The sequence below is a fragment of the Rutidosis leptorrhynchoides genome, chromosome 2 (assembly GCF_046630445.1).
Source record: "Rutidosis leptorrhynchoides isolate AG116_Rl617_1_P2 chromosome 2, CSIRO_AGI_Rlap_v1, whole genome shotgun sequence".
NCBI classification, from domain to species: domain Eukaryota; kingdom Viridiplantae; phylum Streptophyta; class Magnoliopsida; order Asterales; family Asteraceae; genus Rutidosis; species Rutidosis leptorrhynchoides.
Window position 1 is genome coordinate 413,812,438 of NC_092334.1, and position 15,221 is coordinate 413,827,658.

At 33.6% G+C, this 15,221-nt stretch overlaps 1 protein-coding gene across 1 annotated transcript; it reads right to left on the minus strand.

The window, feature by feature from the left end:
* Nucleotides 1-3,592: 3,592 nt before the first annotated feature.
* On the minus strand, nucleotides 3,593-7,951 carry LOC139892313 (uncharacterized). Its single transcript, XM_071875371.1, has 6 exons — nucleotides 7,851-7,951; nucleotides 6,138-6,359; nucleotides 5,824-6,035; nucleotides 4,785-4,865; nucleotides 4,291-4,708; nucleotides 3,593-4,194 (listed from the first exon to the last, which is right to left on the minus strand). The coding sequence occupies exons 2-6, from the start codon at nucleotides 6,298-6,300 to the stop codon at nucleotides 3,953-3,955; spliced, it is 1,116 nt and encodes a 371-aa protein (XP_071731472.1). The 5' UTR covers nucleotides 6,301-6,359; nucleotides 7,851-7,951; the 3' UTR covers nucleotides 3,593-3,952.
* Nucleotides 7,952-15,221: the final 7,270 nt, after the last annotated feature.

The following is a 15,221-nucleotide window of genomic DNA, read 5'->3' on the forward strand; positions in this document are numbered from 1 at the left end:
CTTATTCTTTCACAACTTTGTAAATTGCAAACCAGTTATTCCTTCAAAAAACGTCCGCTCCACTATTCACCCTATCCTCACAAATCAGGTGGCACAAGTGTGTATTAGCTTAATTTATTTGTTATAATTTCTTTTTTATGACTATTTATTTCATTGCTCTTGTCTTTGAATACTAATAATAAGGCAATTGAACGTGGATCGTTCATCGAGTTTAGTCCATGCTTACTACTTTTGATTTCAATTTTATTTTAATATCGTTTATTTATTATTTATTATTTATGTTTATTAATTCCATTTGTTTTGTTGATTGTAGGTTTTCTTTGTTCTGGTATCTAAATAGCTCAAAAGATGCATATAATTACTTTTATGGTGCTAGGGCTTTTATTGAATAACCTTTATTGCGTTAAAATCATATGGTGGAAATTTCGAATGTCTTCTCTATCTTTAACCTCAAATTTAGTAACTCTGATTAATCAGGTTTTATGCTGAATTTGATTCTGGTTGTTAATTAAATACTGGATAATTTCATGTTCAGGTCATTCTTTCATCTCACTGTATTCGATTTTGTATTATAGTTCATCGTTAATATTCGGTATTATTCTTAATTTGATTTCGGTTGTTGATTAAACACTTCTGCGTGTTAATTTGATTTTATTCTTAATTTAGCATCAATAAATAGTTTATTATGATATCAACTTCAAAACGACTTTCAGTCATTCTTAGTTCATATTAGATACCTTATCCAATGTCACTTGAATATGAGGTCGAAACACTATAACTGACGACTTGAATTATTTTTTCGTGATCGACATCGACGATGAAAGTAAGAAGTATTCAGGCGCTGCTATACTCACCTAACATCGAGCAGTTAATGCCATTAACCGCTGTCCATCTAAAAGAATCAGTGGAAATGGTGCGCTTACTAGAACTTATATCTGCTACTTTGGATGCTGGTTGTTCTACTATGGGTCATTTATTACTTCATAGTAGATTCGTGTTATGATGAGCTGTATCGTGAGCTGCTAAGGTGTCTTAACAGATTTATATCCATAACCGCTTATGGCTTTCTAGATTGGATCAAAGACCTATTTTTTGAGTAATATCAGATTATTTTTATCATAGCCTGCATGTTTACGGATTGTAATCATCTATGTTCATCACTGGTACAGGCGTAAAGCGTCTGAAATGTTTGAACTTCTATTTTGGGTTAAACTAAACGCTAGATGATGCTGATGTTGATGCCCTGCTCAACTTTTTTTTTTTTTTTTTTTTGGACAGCGATTGGGATCACCCGAGAGGACTACAAATGTCATTCGTTGGACCTTTATATTGTGTATGCATCTTGATGTGGCTAGTGACCTTATTCAAATACGACTCATTTTCCTTTTATTGAAACATATATATAGATATTTAAACATAGATAGATATATAGATGGTATACTCATTTTCCTTTTATTTAAACATAGATGGATGATATATTTTCTAGTAATATATCCATCGATAAGTTTACCCTTAAAAATTTAGCCCAATTGTGTAATTTACACATCCTTCCTAATAAAAACCAAGTACACAAAAGTTCGATGTTTTAAAATAGTAATACTAATTGTATCTCATTCAAATGTTAATTTCAAGTATTGTTTAATGGAGAAGTATCTTAATGTATTAAAAAGGAAAAGTATCTTAATAAATTAAAAAAATGAAGAATTATCTTTAATTGCAAATGCTTTTAACGAGTAAATAAACTGACCGAGCATTGCTGCGGTAGATGATTTCGTCCGATAACCACAACATTGTCTCAATAGTAGAGATTATCCTCGTTGCAACGGGAAATCCTTGGTAGCAATACATAGTTCAACCACATACATTTTTTCCACGATGGTTTATAATTATAATACGCATTTCGAATATTGATATAATACGCATATCGAATATTGGTATAATACGTAAAGCTCGACATATTATGACACAACCGATTTAAAATATTGGCTTCGCCACTGTCGGAAAATTTGTTACGCACATGAGTGGTATGTGTGGCAAGCCAGCCATACGACAGTCATGCTCATGTAGCAAACTTTTCCGCCTATAAATAAAACCTTTGGGTCATTCATTTCGCCATCTCACACATAACTTTAACTTACTCTGCAGAATTCTACTCTCAGATTCAAGTTAACAAATTCTGATCAAATTGCTTATCAGAATTCGTCACTTAGATGTTATTACTCGATCCGTTGAGTAGACTAATCATTCGATTGTTTGACATCCTCGTGAATACAGATTTCAATTGAATTTGCACGATTGCTGGAGATTAAACAATTGGATCAGCCTTTCCCCCCCTAATTTTGCACTCGAGCTTATTATCCGTGATATCTAGGTTCAATCATATATCTTCATTGGCTCTTTTTTTTTTTTAATTTAGAAAGATTGGTTAATTTACAACACACGGATCCCATGTCTGAGGTCTCGGATCCAGAAAAATCGGAAATGGATTCTTGGTTATGGAAAGCTAAGTACCTTCTTGAATGATTTGTGGCTTGGAAACATTCCTTTACGTGTCAAGTTTCCTGTTCTTTTTCGCCTCTCACGTGCCCATAACTAATTCATTTCACACTTTTTCCAGTTGGACCCAAGCCTGCAAGCATACTGGTTTTTGAACATCGAATACCCAATGCACATTTATGAGTCTATAAAAGCTGATGAACTTTTGGACTCGCCCAGTTCGGTCTCTTTGGACAATCGTGTGAAGACCGGATTGCCTGATATCCATCTCTTGAAGATTCTTACTTTGTAACCGATGGGGTGGTGAGACTTCTTTTGCATGTAAATATTGATCAACCTCCTTTCACCAACTTAATTTGGAACAATATCATTTCGTCCAAGATTGTGGTCTTCCACTCGTAAAGCTTCTTTCAAATCAACATCACATTATGCCTCAAGACCAATATTTTTGTGCATTTGGTGTCCCGAAGCCCAAATCTATCAAACCTTTGCTTCTTCAATGTTCGCGGTCCCACAACATTTGGGCTTTGTTGTTCGATTGGTGGAACATCTCGTGGACTATCCGTTATTTTTGGATCAATTCACTTTCGGTTGACATTAAGGAATGGTTAAGACTACAAGTTTTGGCGGCTCATTGTTTCTTGCACACACTGGTCAATATGGAACGCTAGCAACAATCCATGGTTCGTAATATCAAACTCAAAGTTTTGAGTTTCTTTGGGCTACAGTTTCTAAGTTGGGCTATAATCATCAGTTCCATATACGGGAGACACAACCATTCATCAGTTTCAGTTTCAGTTTCATGTATGGGACACACAACCATTCATCAGTTTCATGTGTGGTCACAAACTCATGGATCTTGATTGGGTATCCCTAATCTAGTTAGTCTTAGGACTAGTGAGCTTTTGTACTTGGTTAATTCAGTTTTGTTCTAGTCTTTATTGGTAGCAGCATGTTGGTTAGAACTTAAGTACAGTGGCCATGTGCACTTTGGTTGTAACTCTTGACAGTATGCAACAATTAACAATCATCAAATAACCAAACCATGATAAGACGGAGTAATATTCGTCAAAACATATGACACTAAAAAGTAACCATAATCTTCTTACATAAATGTTGAAGTCCAAATCACCAATTTCATTCTAATTACATATGATGAAATAAAACAAATATCACATTTATAAAACCCCCACGAAATTATTAAGACGATAGATCAGTCTTCATTTTATGAAGGGATGGTATTTACACTGATACAATGCATATGAATAAATCACATGCATCTCTCTACATATATATACTATACTATAATACTATATACCTAGACTTGGTCTAAAAATGATCAGTTCATCTACTAGTTGCATTTACTTGCAAGTTCTCTACTAGGCATAATCTTGGCCATCAATCAATGGTGCATATCAATATGGATGCAAACAACAAACATAACTTACTTATGAAGTTAGAATGCCAAGAAAAAGCATAGATACTTCATCATTTTCCGCTTCTTGGTTCTTCGACTAATACGATCTTTCTTTTCCTCTTTAGAGGAACCCTCAGAACTACTTGACGGTGATGATGATGAGTTGAACCCTTTGGAAGTGCCTTCATCCGGACGGTCTCCTGGCTCTTTTTGAGCAGTGGGGTCCGTTTTTGACGTTTGTCCACGAGAACGTTTGGATTCATCATATTTGTTCAGAGATCCTTTAAAGACAAAAATCACACAAGAATAAGATACCTGAAACAGAGATATCAAATTTTCATTGGAGTATTTATATATATAAAAAAAGTACTCCGTACCTAAAGAGGCTGGTTGAACCACCACTTCTTTTAACTTTGCAGGCACGGCGAGATTCAGCTTGATTCTGGGATCTTGGTTTCCCTGGTCAACAGGCTCATCCGCTAGATCACGCAACAGGGCATGTGCATCGAATAAATCATCTGATGTCATACTCGTCGTGATACAGCTTGAACTAGCAGAACTTGTAGTACGTGACAAGGGAATGTCAAGATCATCCAACTCCAGGTAATCACCAAAGTAATCGCCAATTGGCAGCTCAGGAGATCGATTAGCCATGTCTGATGGTGGCTCTGGAGACCGATTAGCCATAGTTGATGGCTGTTCTGGAGATTGATCAGATATGGCTAATAGCGGCTCTAGATCTGGAGACAGAGCAGCCATAGCTGATGGTCCTGCCACATCATCAATACTCTTTACCTACAAAGCATTATCAATTATATTTAAAACCAAGATGATAAAATTCAAAGACGTTAATAGAGAACTATCGACTCACCAGAAGTTCGCTTTTAGAAGGTTGTTCAATGCTACCATCGTCTACCAAAAATAACTTGTATAGTCCTCCATCATCCTGACCCTGCAAGTTTTTCATCCAAACCGTCAATTGACTGTAGATCGATTAAAGATACATATGATAATAAATATTTCATTGATCACACACTAAGGGGTTGTTTAGTTTTTTTCCATTAAGTTCTTTATCGATATAGATGACATTATGGATATGAAATGACTATATGCACACGTAATCAGTGAATGAATAATACAATATTGTTTATGTGTTGTGCTGAATAAATGGTCTTCCCAAGTCCTAAACTAAAACGAAATGACTATATGCAGTAATCAGCGTGTGACTAAAATCAAAACCTAATAATTTGGAGATGTATTTCCGGGACTTCTGATAATCCCAAATCCCAAACACCGCCATTTTCATTTTCCCTTATTTCTTTGTTTTTGTATCTCCATTATTTCTCTTCTTCTTCAGACCGACTTCAATTGTTTAATTAAGCATCCGACCAAATTTTTTTATTGTTCTAATTAGTGAGTTATTAAGATTCCTACAATCACTATTCTTTATTAAATTTCAAGTTGAGAGAACCCCAAGTCAAAAATTCCTGAAATATAATTTATAAAGATACCCACTCAGTCACTTCAGCGCTCGCTCTGCCACTCGTTCACATCATGTATGCTCAAATTACAGTAATAATGTCTCTTTTTCATGACTATCAGGTATAATTTTGTTAATCCGAGTTTAATTTTGAAAATGATTTCGTTATTGATAAATGGCTACTGATAAAGCAAAAACAATTTTATGATTTTGGAGAAAGGAAGATGAGCGTAATGTGGTGATAGGAATCAACTAAATGTGATCTAGTATGGTTTTGGAGTTGACTGAATAATCCATCTAATAAGACATCTCGTTAATTTAAGCTGCAAGTAAACACCTTTCCTTTCAGACTTAGTAAGCTTGTCAGTCAACGCAGACCATTAATACGCATGTAAACAGGCCCTAAGAGTTGGAAGGAAAGTGTGCATACCGGTTTACAGCTACACTTATCGGTTGTTGTGTACTCTTGCATGATCCACTTAGGCTTTTGTCCATCAGGGGCTCGGCCCTCATAAAATTGAAGCGTTTTTCTCCAGCCAATAATCATAGAGTTTGAGTATATCTCACAAGCAGCACCTGTTGACTTCCAAAACCCGTTTTCAGCATCCATTTTTGTCCCGGACCAGAAGTACCAGATGTTAGCTGCAAGTCATGTATCATTTCAATAATAAAACAACTTACATCTTTCATTATATCAATAATATATCTCTAACAAAAAATATAAGCAGGAGCATGGATACCAACCTGAATGATTCGAGGGTCTGAATTGGTAAGGATCCACACCAGAAACAACATTCTTAGGCAGAGAACATCCACTTTTTAGTTGCATTAATAACTCAAAGATGGCTTCATCTGTTGAGTATTCATCTAGTTCAGCTGCAAAGGGAATGAATACTGGAGGACACATTCTAGAGTGGATCTTGTGTTAACAAAAAGTCAAAGTTTGAGTTCACCAGATGATGATTCCTACAAACATAAGTATAACAAGGTGTTATGGCTTTAGGAATAATCACATGTTCATCAATACTTGCTTCGGAAAAAGGAGATAATTTTTCAAGAAACTGAAAAAATGAAGAAGAAATTAGAGGAGACCTCGTGACAGTAATGTTTAGCAGCTTCAATTAATGTGTTACAATTATAAGATAATCTAATGATAAAAGAATTTTATTGTTTCAACGCATTAAGTAGTGAACTTAGTAGAGTTATCTACCAAGTTATTAATATCTTTTTAAGATAATACTCTAATAAAGCTACAAGCTTTTAGTGGTCAAAGTGAGCAAATTTATGAAAGCTCATTTACAGAAAAGTGTCACTCCCATTATTAGACTAAACTCCAAACCAGAGATTATTAGATTAATCCAAGGAAGCCAAATGTAGACGATTCGGCATTCAATTTCGAGAACTCGCACATCAATGGTACATTAAAAATTCAAACTTGTCATTTTAAGCAGGTGAAGTTGAATTACTGAACTATAGTTTTGTTTATGAGTTGTAATCACTTGCATCCATACATTTGCTTGAAAACAAAGGGACCAATGAGAACGCGACATTTGGCGCGAAAATCACATGTGATTGAAAAAAAAAAAATTTCGAAAACTTTTTTTTTTGAAATTTTTTTTTTCTAAACTTTTTTTTTTAAAAAATCATATGTGATTATGCATGTCAATCACATGTGATTGTAAACCTAATCACATGTGATTATGCATGTCAAATCTGATTGTACAATTCAATCATATGTGATTGTGCACGTAAATTAAATGTGATTGGAAAAAAAAAAAAATTTAAAATTTCGAAAAAAAAAAATTTAAAATATCTTTGTTTCAAAAAAAAAAATTTTGAATTTTTTTTTCATTTACATGTGATTTTCGAGACATTGGTCCCTTCAATCTCAACTTAATTTATAGACTCAAATAAATATTCCTTTTATATATTCAATTGTTTAAGTGATATATAGTTATTATAAAGGTTTTATAATTTCAAAATTCATAATAGGTCTCTAAAATTATCACACATATCAACTTTAACTTATTCAAATTTGTATAAATCAACGGAATCATATATTATTATCAATCATTTGTCCAATTTTCCTTATAAAGATGTCAACAAATAAAACCCTTAAAATGGAAATTCAGTCATTTAAGTAACAAAAACATTTAATACACCAAGTTTAACATATTCTGAAATACCATAACTAGCAAAAACATCCTGTTTTATATTAAAAAAATAATAATAATAGCACAAACATTAGATAATACGGAGTATATATCTCTCAATACAGCATATAATACACTATCAGATACACGAAATATCGTATAAAACATCAATAATTCGAGATGATTAGGCGTGTAATTACACACAAACTCACAGAAAACGAACACATTAGGATTTGACCAAGTCAAACCTAGGGTTTCTAGTGAGTTTAGGTATAAATACACACGATCAGCTCGTATATATTACCTTCGGAGTAGACGATTCCGGCGTCTTTCTCCGTTAGAGTGACTCCGGCTTGGTCTCTCGTTTTCTTAATGAGGTGAAGAAGGAAGCGTGAGTTTGAGGGGGTATATATTGAGGGAGAATGAGGACTAAACCAGGGTTTAGACTTGGGTTAAGTTTTATATTACTAAGGCTAATAAGATAACCGCGGTTAGTCTTGCGGCACACCATACTTGTAAACCGGGTAATAAAGATGAACCGGAAGTGATATTTGTGTAGCGATTTTAGTTTAATCTTTTAAGTCTTTAATCTTTAATCTTTATTATTTATATTTATATTTATTCATTTATTTAGGAGCAAAAACATATATTACAACATTACTATTACTTTTACTATATTATCTAATACATAAAAATAAAAATAGTGAATAGTAATTAGGGGCATTTTCGTCTTTTTACCTTTTTTAATTCTAATTAAATTTCACTACACCAACAAAGAACCCCCACTTTTTTCAAATACTCAAATCGGCCCCCAAACAGGGAGTAAAGTGTCAAATAATCATTTTCATAAAAAATCTTAAATAAACTCCACCTAAATATTCAACGGGTCATATCTTCTCGCTCGCAACGAGTTAAATTTTTCCGACACCATCGTTAAACTCGAAATAATTTTAGGAACACAATGTCACTAACTATACGCAAAACGAACGCCTTTTAAAAAATGCTAAATATTTGGGGTACTTTTCATATACGTTGATTTTGCGTTAAATTTTTAAAAGTCGATAATTACATAGCTAAACGCGGAGATGGACATATATTGTTAATTTAAAATAACATTTAAATTTTTCACGGGTTATACCTTTTGTTCGACTCGAGTTGCGCTTCAACGACATCATTCTTTAGCAACGAAATAATTTTACAAACTAAACGCAATAAAATACATTGAAAACCGAACCCCCGGCGCGAAGCGAGGGTTCAACAACTAGTTTTATATCATGTATATTAATAAACTTAATTAAAAAAAATTAAAACTATAAATACGCTATATACCTATATACTTTCAATTTTGTTCCAATGTAGGCTACACAACCAATAAATTATCAGTGTAGGTCACATATTTTCAAAAAGTGTTCTAATGTAGGCTATTGGTGATTGGTTACCTACTCAACCGGTGAAATAAATTTAATAATTTTTATTAATTTTATATGGCTACAAATAGGTTATATGCTTTCATTTGTGTTCCAATGTAGGCTATATACAAAAATGATTTGTTCCGATGTAGGCTATATACTTTCATTTTTGTTCGCTCATTTTTGTTTTACCAGGTTAACAAGTTCAATGCGTTCATATTAACACACTTTTTTTGAAAGTATATAGCCTACACTGGTATTTTATTGTGCATATAGCCTACATTGGAACAAAAGTGAAAGTATATAGCGTATTTATAGCTTTAACCCTTAATAAAACATATTTCTTTTCTCGGTATATTTACTTCAGTCTATATGTGATGTATTCATCCTTCTTGCTTATGGGGTTCCTCTTGCAACTCGTTGATACACTACCCCGACAAGGATGAGTTGCTTTTTGATCTTGTTATATCATGTAGATTCAAACTTTGATTTGAATCCTTCAAGAACATGAAAGATTCAAGCTTTCTAGCTTTGAATCTTCATTACTTTGTTGGATCTAAGTTTTCTAGCTTATGATCTCTTTATTTTTGTTAAAAGATCAAAACTTGTGTTTATGATCTTCATGAAACTTGAAGATCTAACCTTTTGCTTTAAAGATCTTCAAGAACATAAAAGATTCAAGCTTTCTAGCTTTGGATCTTCATTACTTTGATGGATCTAAGCTTTATAGCTTAAGATCATCATATTTTATTAAAAGATCAAAACTTGTGTTTATGATCTTCATGAAACTTGAAAATATAGCCTTTTGCTTTAAAGATCTTCAAGGACATAAAAGATTCAAGCTTTATAGCTTTGAAATCTCATAATTATTTATTAAGGGATCCAAGCTTCCTAGCTTAGAGTTTCATTACTTTGTTTGATCTAAGTTATGTGACTTAAGGTCTTGCTTGATTTGAATCAAAGTTTGTAGCTTTAATCTTGAACATAACTTATATTTGTGTTAAGACTAAGAACATGATGTAACCTTGGTTCATCATTCTTCTAAAGCTCTTAAGTGAGTTGTATTTCTTCTTAGTCTTGACATTATGTGTTGATGGTTGAAACTTGGTCAAAGTGATGCTAATACATCAAGAGTTGTACACTTGAGGCTTATACGCATTAAGGATGAGAACCGCGATGAGCATCAAGCACCAAGAAATCCACCGGAGCACTTGCTTTCTATTTTTCTGGGTCTGATCAGACTCCTGGGGCTTCTGGAAAGTTGATTTTCAGATATTTCAGTTCGATTAGATGACTTTTCGTTTAAGACTCTCCTAAATCCGATATACGGTTTAGGATTTATAGCCTACTCGCCTTTGTAACGACGTGCTGAAATTTCTGACCTACTCGCGCTTAAACCGTCGCCACGGTCAAACGACATCGAGTTAGGATCTGAAAATTTGACAGATGTAAGAGGACTCACATACGGAACCTTGGCCACTAACCACGCATCTTTTAAGTTTGTATAGAGGTCGTAGCAGCTGTCCGAAGTCAGCCCTTTGTTTCGATCTCTATTCTTATTGAAAACTTATTTTATCTTTTACGAATGATGATGATGATGATGATACTTAAGACTTAACTTATTTACTTCTAAACCTTTGGGGACAATTTACTGACTTATTAACCTTTGACTTAGGTTGAGGACCTTTCGGACCGACTTACTACTTGCATACTTTTCATATCGACTTTTACCGCACATTCACTGTGAGTTATAGCTCCCTTTCTACTTTACTATTTTTAGGACTGAGAATACATTCGCTTTTTATGTTTTACATACTAGACACGAGTACTTAAACTTTATATATGTGTGGGTAACATAACGTCACAAAGATTCCCCTTAGCTCGGTAACGTTTAACTATTGGTTTATGAACCGGTAGACGCGAATCTTAGATATGGATCCATCAGGTTTGACATCCCCACTCGGGCTAGTCGCGCTAGCATTTAACGGGTGTTTAATACTTCGTAAACATACGCACTCGTCAAGTGTACTTTTAGGGGGTGATATATACCGGGTGCCCACGGATAAGCATATACTTTTCATACTGTTTTGAATACGAAATCTCGTGGTCTACATTACAAATATGTGATTAAATAGGTCAGATCAAATTTCTTTAACATATCATTAATATATTTATCTTGACTAAGAAAGTATTACAAATGTCTTTGTAAGCTCACTTCATATGTCTTTGACATAAGTTTTGAAAACTTTTGACAAATCTTCAATAATTGAAGAATTGATGAATTTGAACCGTCAAATATGTGATTAAACACCTCACGAACTAAACTGAATCCACAAACCTTCACCTAAACATAGAATCAAGCTTGAATTTATCAATACCGAGAGTTTTAGCCACGAACTTTAAAAATCAACTTGATTCTCCATAATTGTTGTTAAAAAGCTGTAATGATGATCAAAACTCTTTCTAATACACCTAATAAACCTTCGCTGAACTTATCACAAGAATCTGAACGTCAGATTATCACATTCGATGATACCGAATGTGATTCAATTTAACCGAGTGTGATCAGATTCTATAATCTTCAATCTCTGGATTGATATAGTGATGTAATATCACTCCCTGGACGTTCTGATACCAAATAATAGGTCAGATCATAGTGAGAATTGAAGATATGATAAGATTGAGTGAGATTCGGTAAGTAATGAACATACTCGGTATTAGAGAGAATCAGTAAATTTACATTCCACAACTTCTTAAACTAGTTTACAATGCAATGACTATCTAATTAGGACTACTAAGGTTCCTTATATAGCCATCTTCTAAGGAACTATCATTTAGGCTTGTTTCACATTAACACTATACACACTTCGGGGTCCTAACAATAAATTTAAAAGAGAGTAAGAAGCATGTTTATGAAACGAGCAATCACATATATATGAGTGTTCTCTTTCTGTTCTTTTTTGTTAATTATTGTTAATTTATGTTATTAAACATTAGTGTTCTATTATTTTTTATTTGTGTTTGTTTTAGTTTGTAGGAAGAAGAAACGACTTGAAGGTTGATAGCTTGATATGATTTGCAAAGGTCAAAAATAAGGAATCAAGGAAGATTGAACAAGAAAACTAGAAAAGATAAGGTGATATCTTTCCTTGATTTTTGCTTATCTACATTGTTTGTTAGTTTATAGAAATTTTGTTAGTATATAAAAATTATGCCTTGTATACAACCATTCGGTGCTCAAAATAGAAAAAGAAAAAAACAACAACAAGAATTTTTTCAATCTTTACAAGGATCTATGAATAAGTTTTTGGTTAAACCTCAAAGTAATGCTAATGGTAATGAAAATTTAGTTGAAGAAATTATAGTTGAAGAAAATGATGTTGAAGTTAATGATGGTTGTGAAAATTATGTTGAAAATAATAATGTAGTTGAAAATTAAACAGAAACAAAAATGAAAACGAAAACAATAGAACATTTGAAGATAACGCAAATCAAAGTCCTATTAAAGAAAATAATGATTGTCATGATACTTCTTGTGATAATAGATTAAGTTGCAATATTTTTGATGTGAGAGTTTGGGATGGTTTAAGTTCTAACATGAAAGATTTACTTGTAATTAAATGGCTGTTATAGAAACTAATTTAGATTATCCAGTTGATAAATCAAATAGACACTTTTCTAATATATATATTATACAAATAATGACTCAATTGATAGAAAATGGTTAGTTTGTGGAGTTTACAATGAAGATAGATATTTTTCCAAATGTTTTAATTGCATACAAGATTTTGATAACCGTACCAGTCACTGTAGCATCTGCAGAATAGAGTTTTCAAAACTGAAGTTATTGAAATCTTATTTACAATATACAATGAGTCAAGAACGGTTAACGGGTTGGCAATTTTAAGTATTAAAATAGGTTTCTATCAAATGTAGATTATGATAAAATGATTGAAGTTTTTACATCAAGAAATGCACGTAGACATCATTTTAGGTGATTTGTAGTTCCGAACATGTATATTTGAATTATACTTATTTAATATAAATCGGTGTGGGGTGAGCCGCTTGGTCATTTTATGCCTTTTAGAAGCATGAATGTTTTCAAGGTTGTCTACATCACAAATGTGCTATTCAACTGACATCGAAGACTAAGTTAAAGTGAGAATAACACAAGTCGACGGTTGACAAATGACTTTACAAGACAACATGGAATGCAGAGTTATAGCTCATGCGTAATTCATGGTTATACCTAATGTTAACGCCTTGGAAACTCAACATTGTATTTGTTTATTCCAATAGTTTGTCCGCCTAAATTAGGCAGTCCCAGCTATAGCTTATAAACAAAAAATAGTCACGTGCTTTCATACAGTGTTGATTGATCAAGCATATTTTCTCAGGGTTAGGATGAACCTACGCTTGAGTGCAATAAATAGAGTTTAATTCGAACCTCTGACAATAGTCGTGGATAACCCACACCAAAATCATTATCGATTACGGCAGGGTGGCCGAATGTAAGTCCACCAATAACCTTGTATATGAGGTTGAGTGACCATAAGATATGAAGGATTCATAGTTCATAGAACATACCTGAATGTCTTAGTTAGTCGTGATGATTGCAAGAATACTTGTTCTTCCAATGTACGCTTTGTACGTACGAAACGTATGTCCCCTTAGGGTTTTGGAGTCATGTATTTATAGGTAGGTAATTAGGGTTTGAATAAGATTCTATCCCCATATAACCGTAATCCATTCCATAATCAATTTACGTTTATTAAGGAAATCGAATAAAGGATTGATCTTATTGCTGAGTCCCCAAAATAATTAAGGATTTAATTATGACAAAACAGCAATTTTGTACACTAAAATGTTATGTGCAGCCATCATAGGTTTATTTAATTATAGATAGCATTTGTTGCTGTGTCAAGTGTCTCAGTATGCTGTCTGGTCTACTAGCACAAGGTAGACAGTATTCTTCAATCAGCACAGGATGAGTGCCCAGTAAATTATGAAGATCAAGTGAACCAGTAGACGAACCAACATAGATGGTAGCAGCATACAACACTTAGACAAACTATGTTCCATTGCAAGCATAGTAGTTTTCTGTGTGGTCTACATCAAATGTACTATTCAACACAAGTCGAAGACAAAGATGAACAGAAAAGGACACGCGTCGGCGGCTGACAAGTGACCTTACAAGACCACATGGTAATGCAGAAGTTTAACACATGTGCAGATATGAGTAATACTTTGTCAACGCCTAGGGAACCCAACATTCTATTTGTTTATTCAAATAGTGGTGCCAAACTGAATTGGGGTGTTCCTGCAAATAGCTTCCAAAGAGGAAAGAAAGAGAGCACGCTCTCTGATGTAGTTACGCCCATATGTACAGACATCCTATGTACTAGTGGACAATAAGATCAATCACATGAATAATAGGACTACTATAAATAGAAGTATTCACTATTGTAATAAGTAGTGGTGTGAGTTTTACTAAATAGAGTCCAAACGTGTAATAGTTTGAAGATAACCTCTTTAGCTATATTTAGGTGTAATCTGTATCAACCAACTGTTTATTCCGCCATCGAACAGTTTTGATTCTTTCAGATATATCAATAAAAGAATAACGTTGAAAATTACCCAAGGCTCTTTTTTAATTATTTTCTTGAATACACTTAACCGATATTTAACTTGTTTAATTAAAAACGATTGTATTCACCCCCTCTACAATACTCCTGTTGTTAATCAAGGGACCAACAACTGGTATCAGAGCTTCAGTCTTGATAATCTCATATTTTAGATCTGAATTCTCTCATGGCTGCATACAACAACACCTCTTATCTCGAAAATGGTTCTTCAAACAGACCACCCAAATTTGATGAAGATGAGTATGAAACTTGGAGATATAGGTTCATGTTTCATCTTGGGTCTATTGACCCACTCATGCCTGGTATTACAAACAATGGCCCCTTCATCCCTACTGAAACACTTGATAATGTGCCTGCTTGAAACAACCCAACCCGTATTCCATACGATAAATTTTTTTTTTAAATGTTACACATTTATGCGCCAATAAAATATGTAAACCATTCCACAAGTTCCATTTGAAACGTACCACAATTTAAATGTTTACAAGGCACGAAGGCCATTAATTAAGTTTAATACAAGTTCGGCCCACTACAAATGATAGTTTATAATTCAAACGACACTTCGAGCATGGTTTGGGACTAAACTACCCAAAACGTTGGGCCAACTTCCAAAAGCTCTGA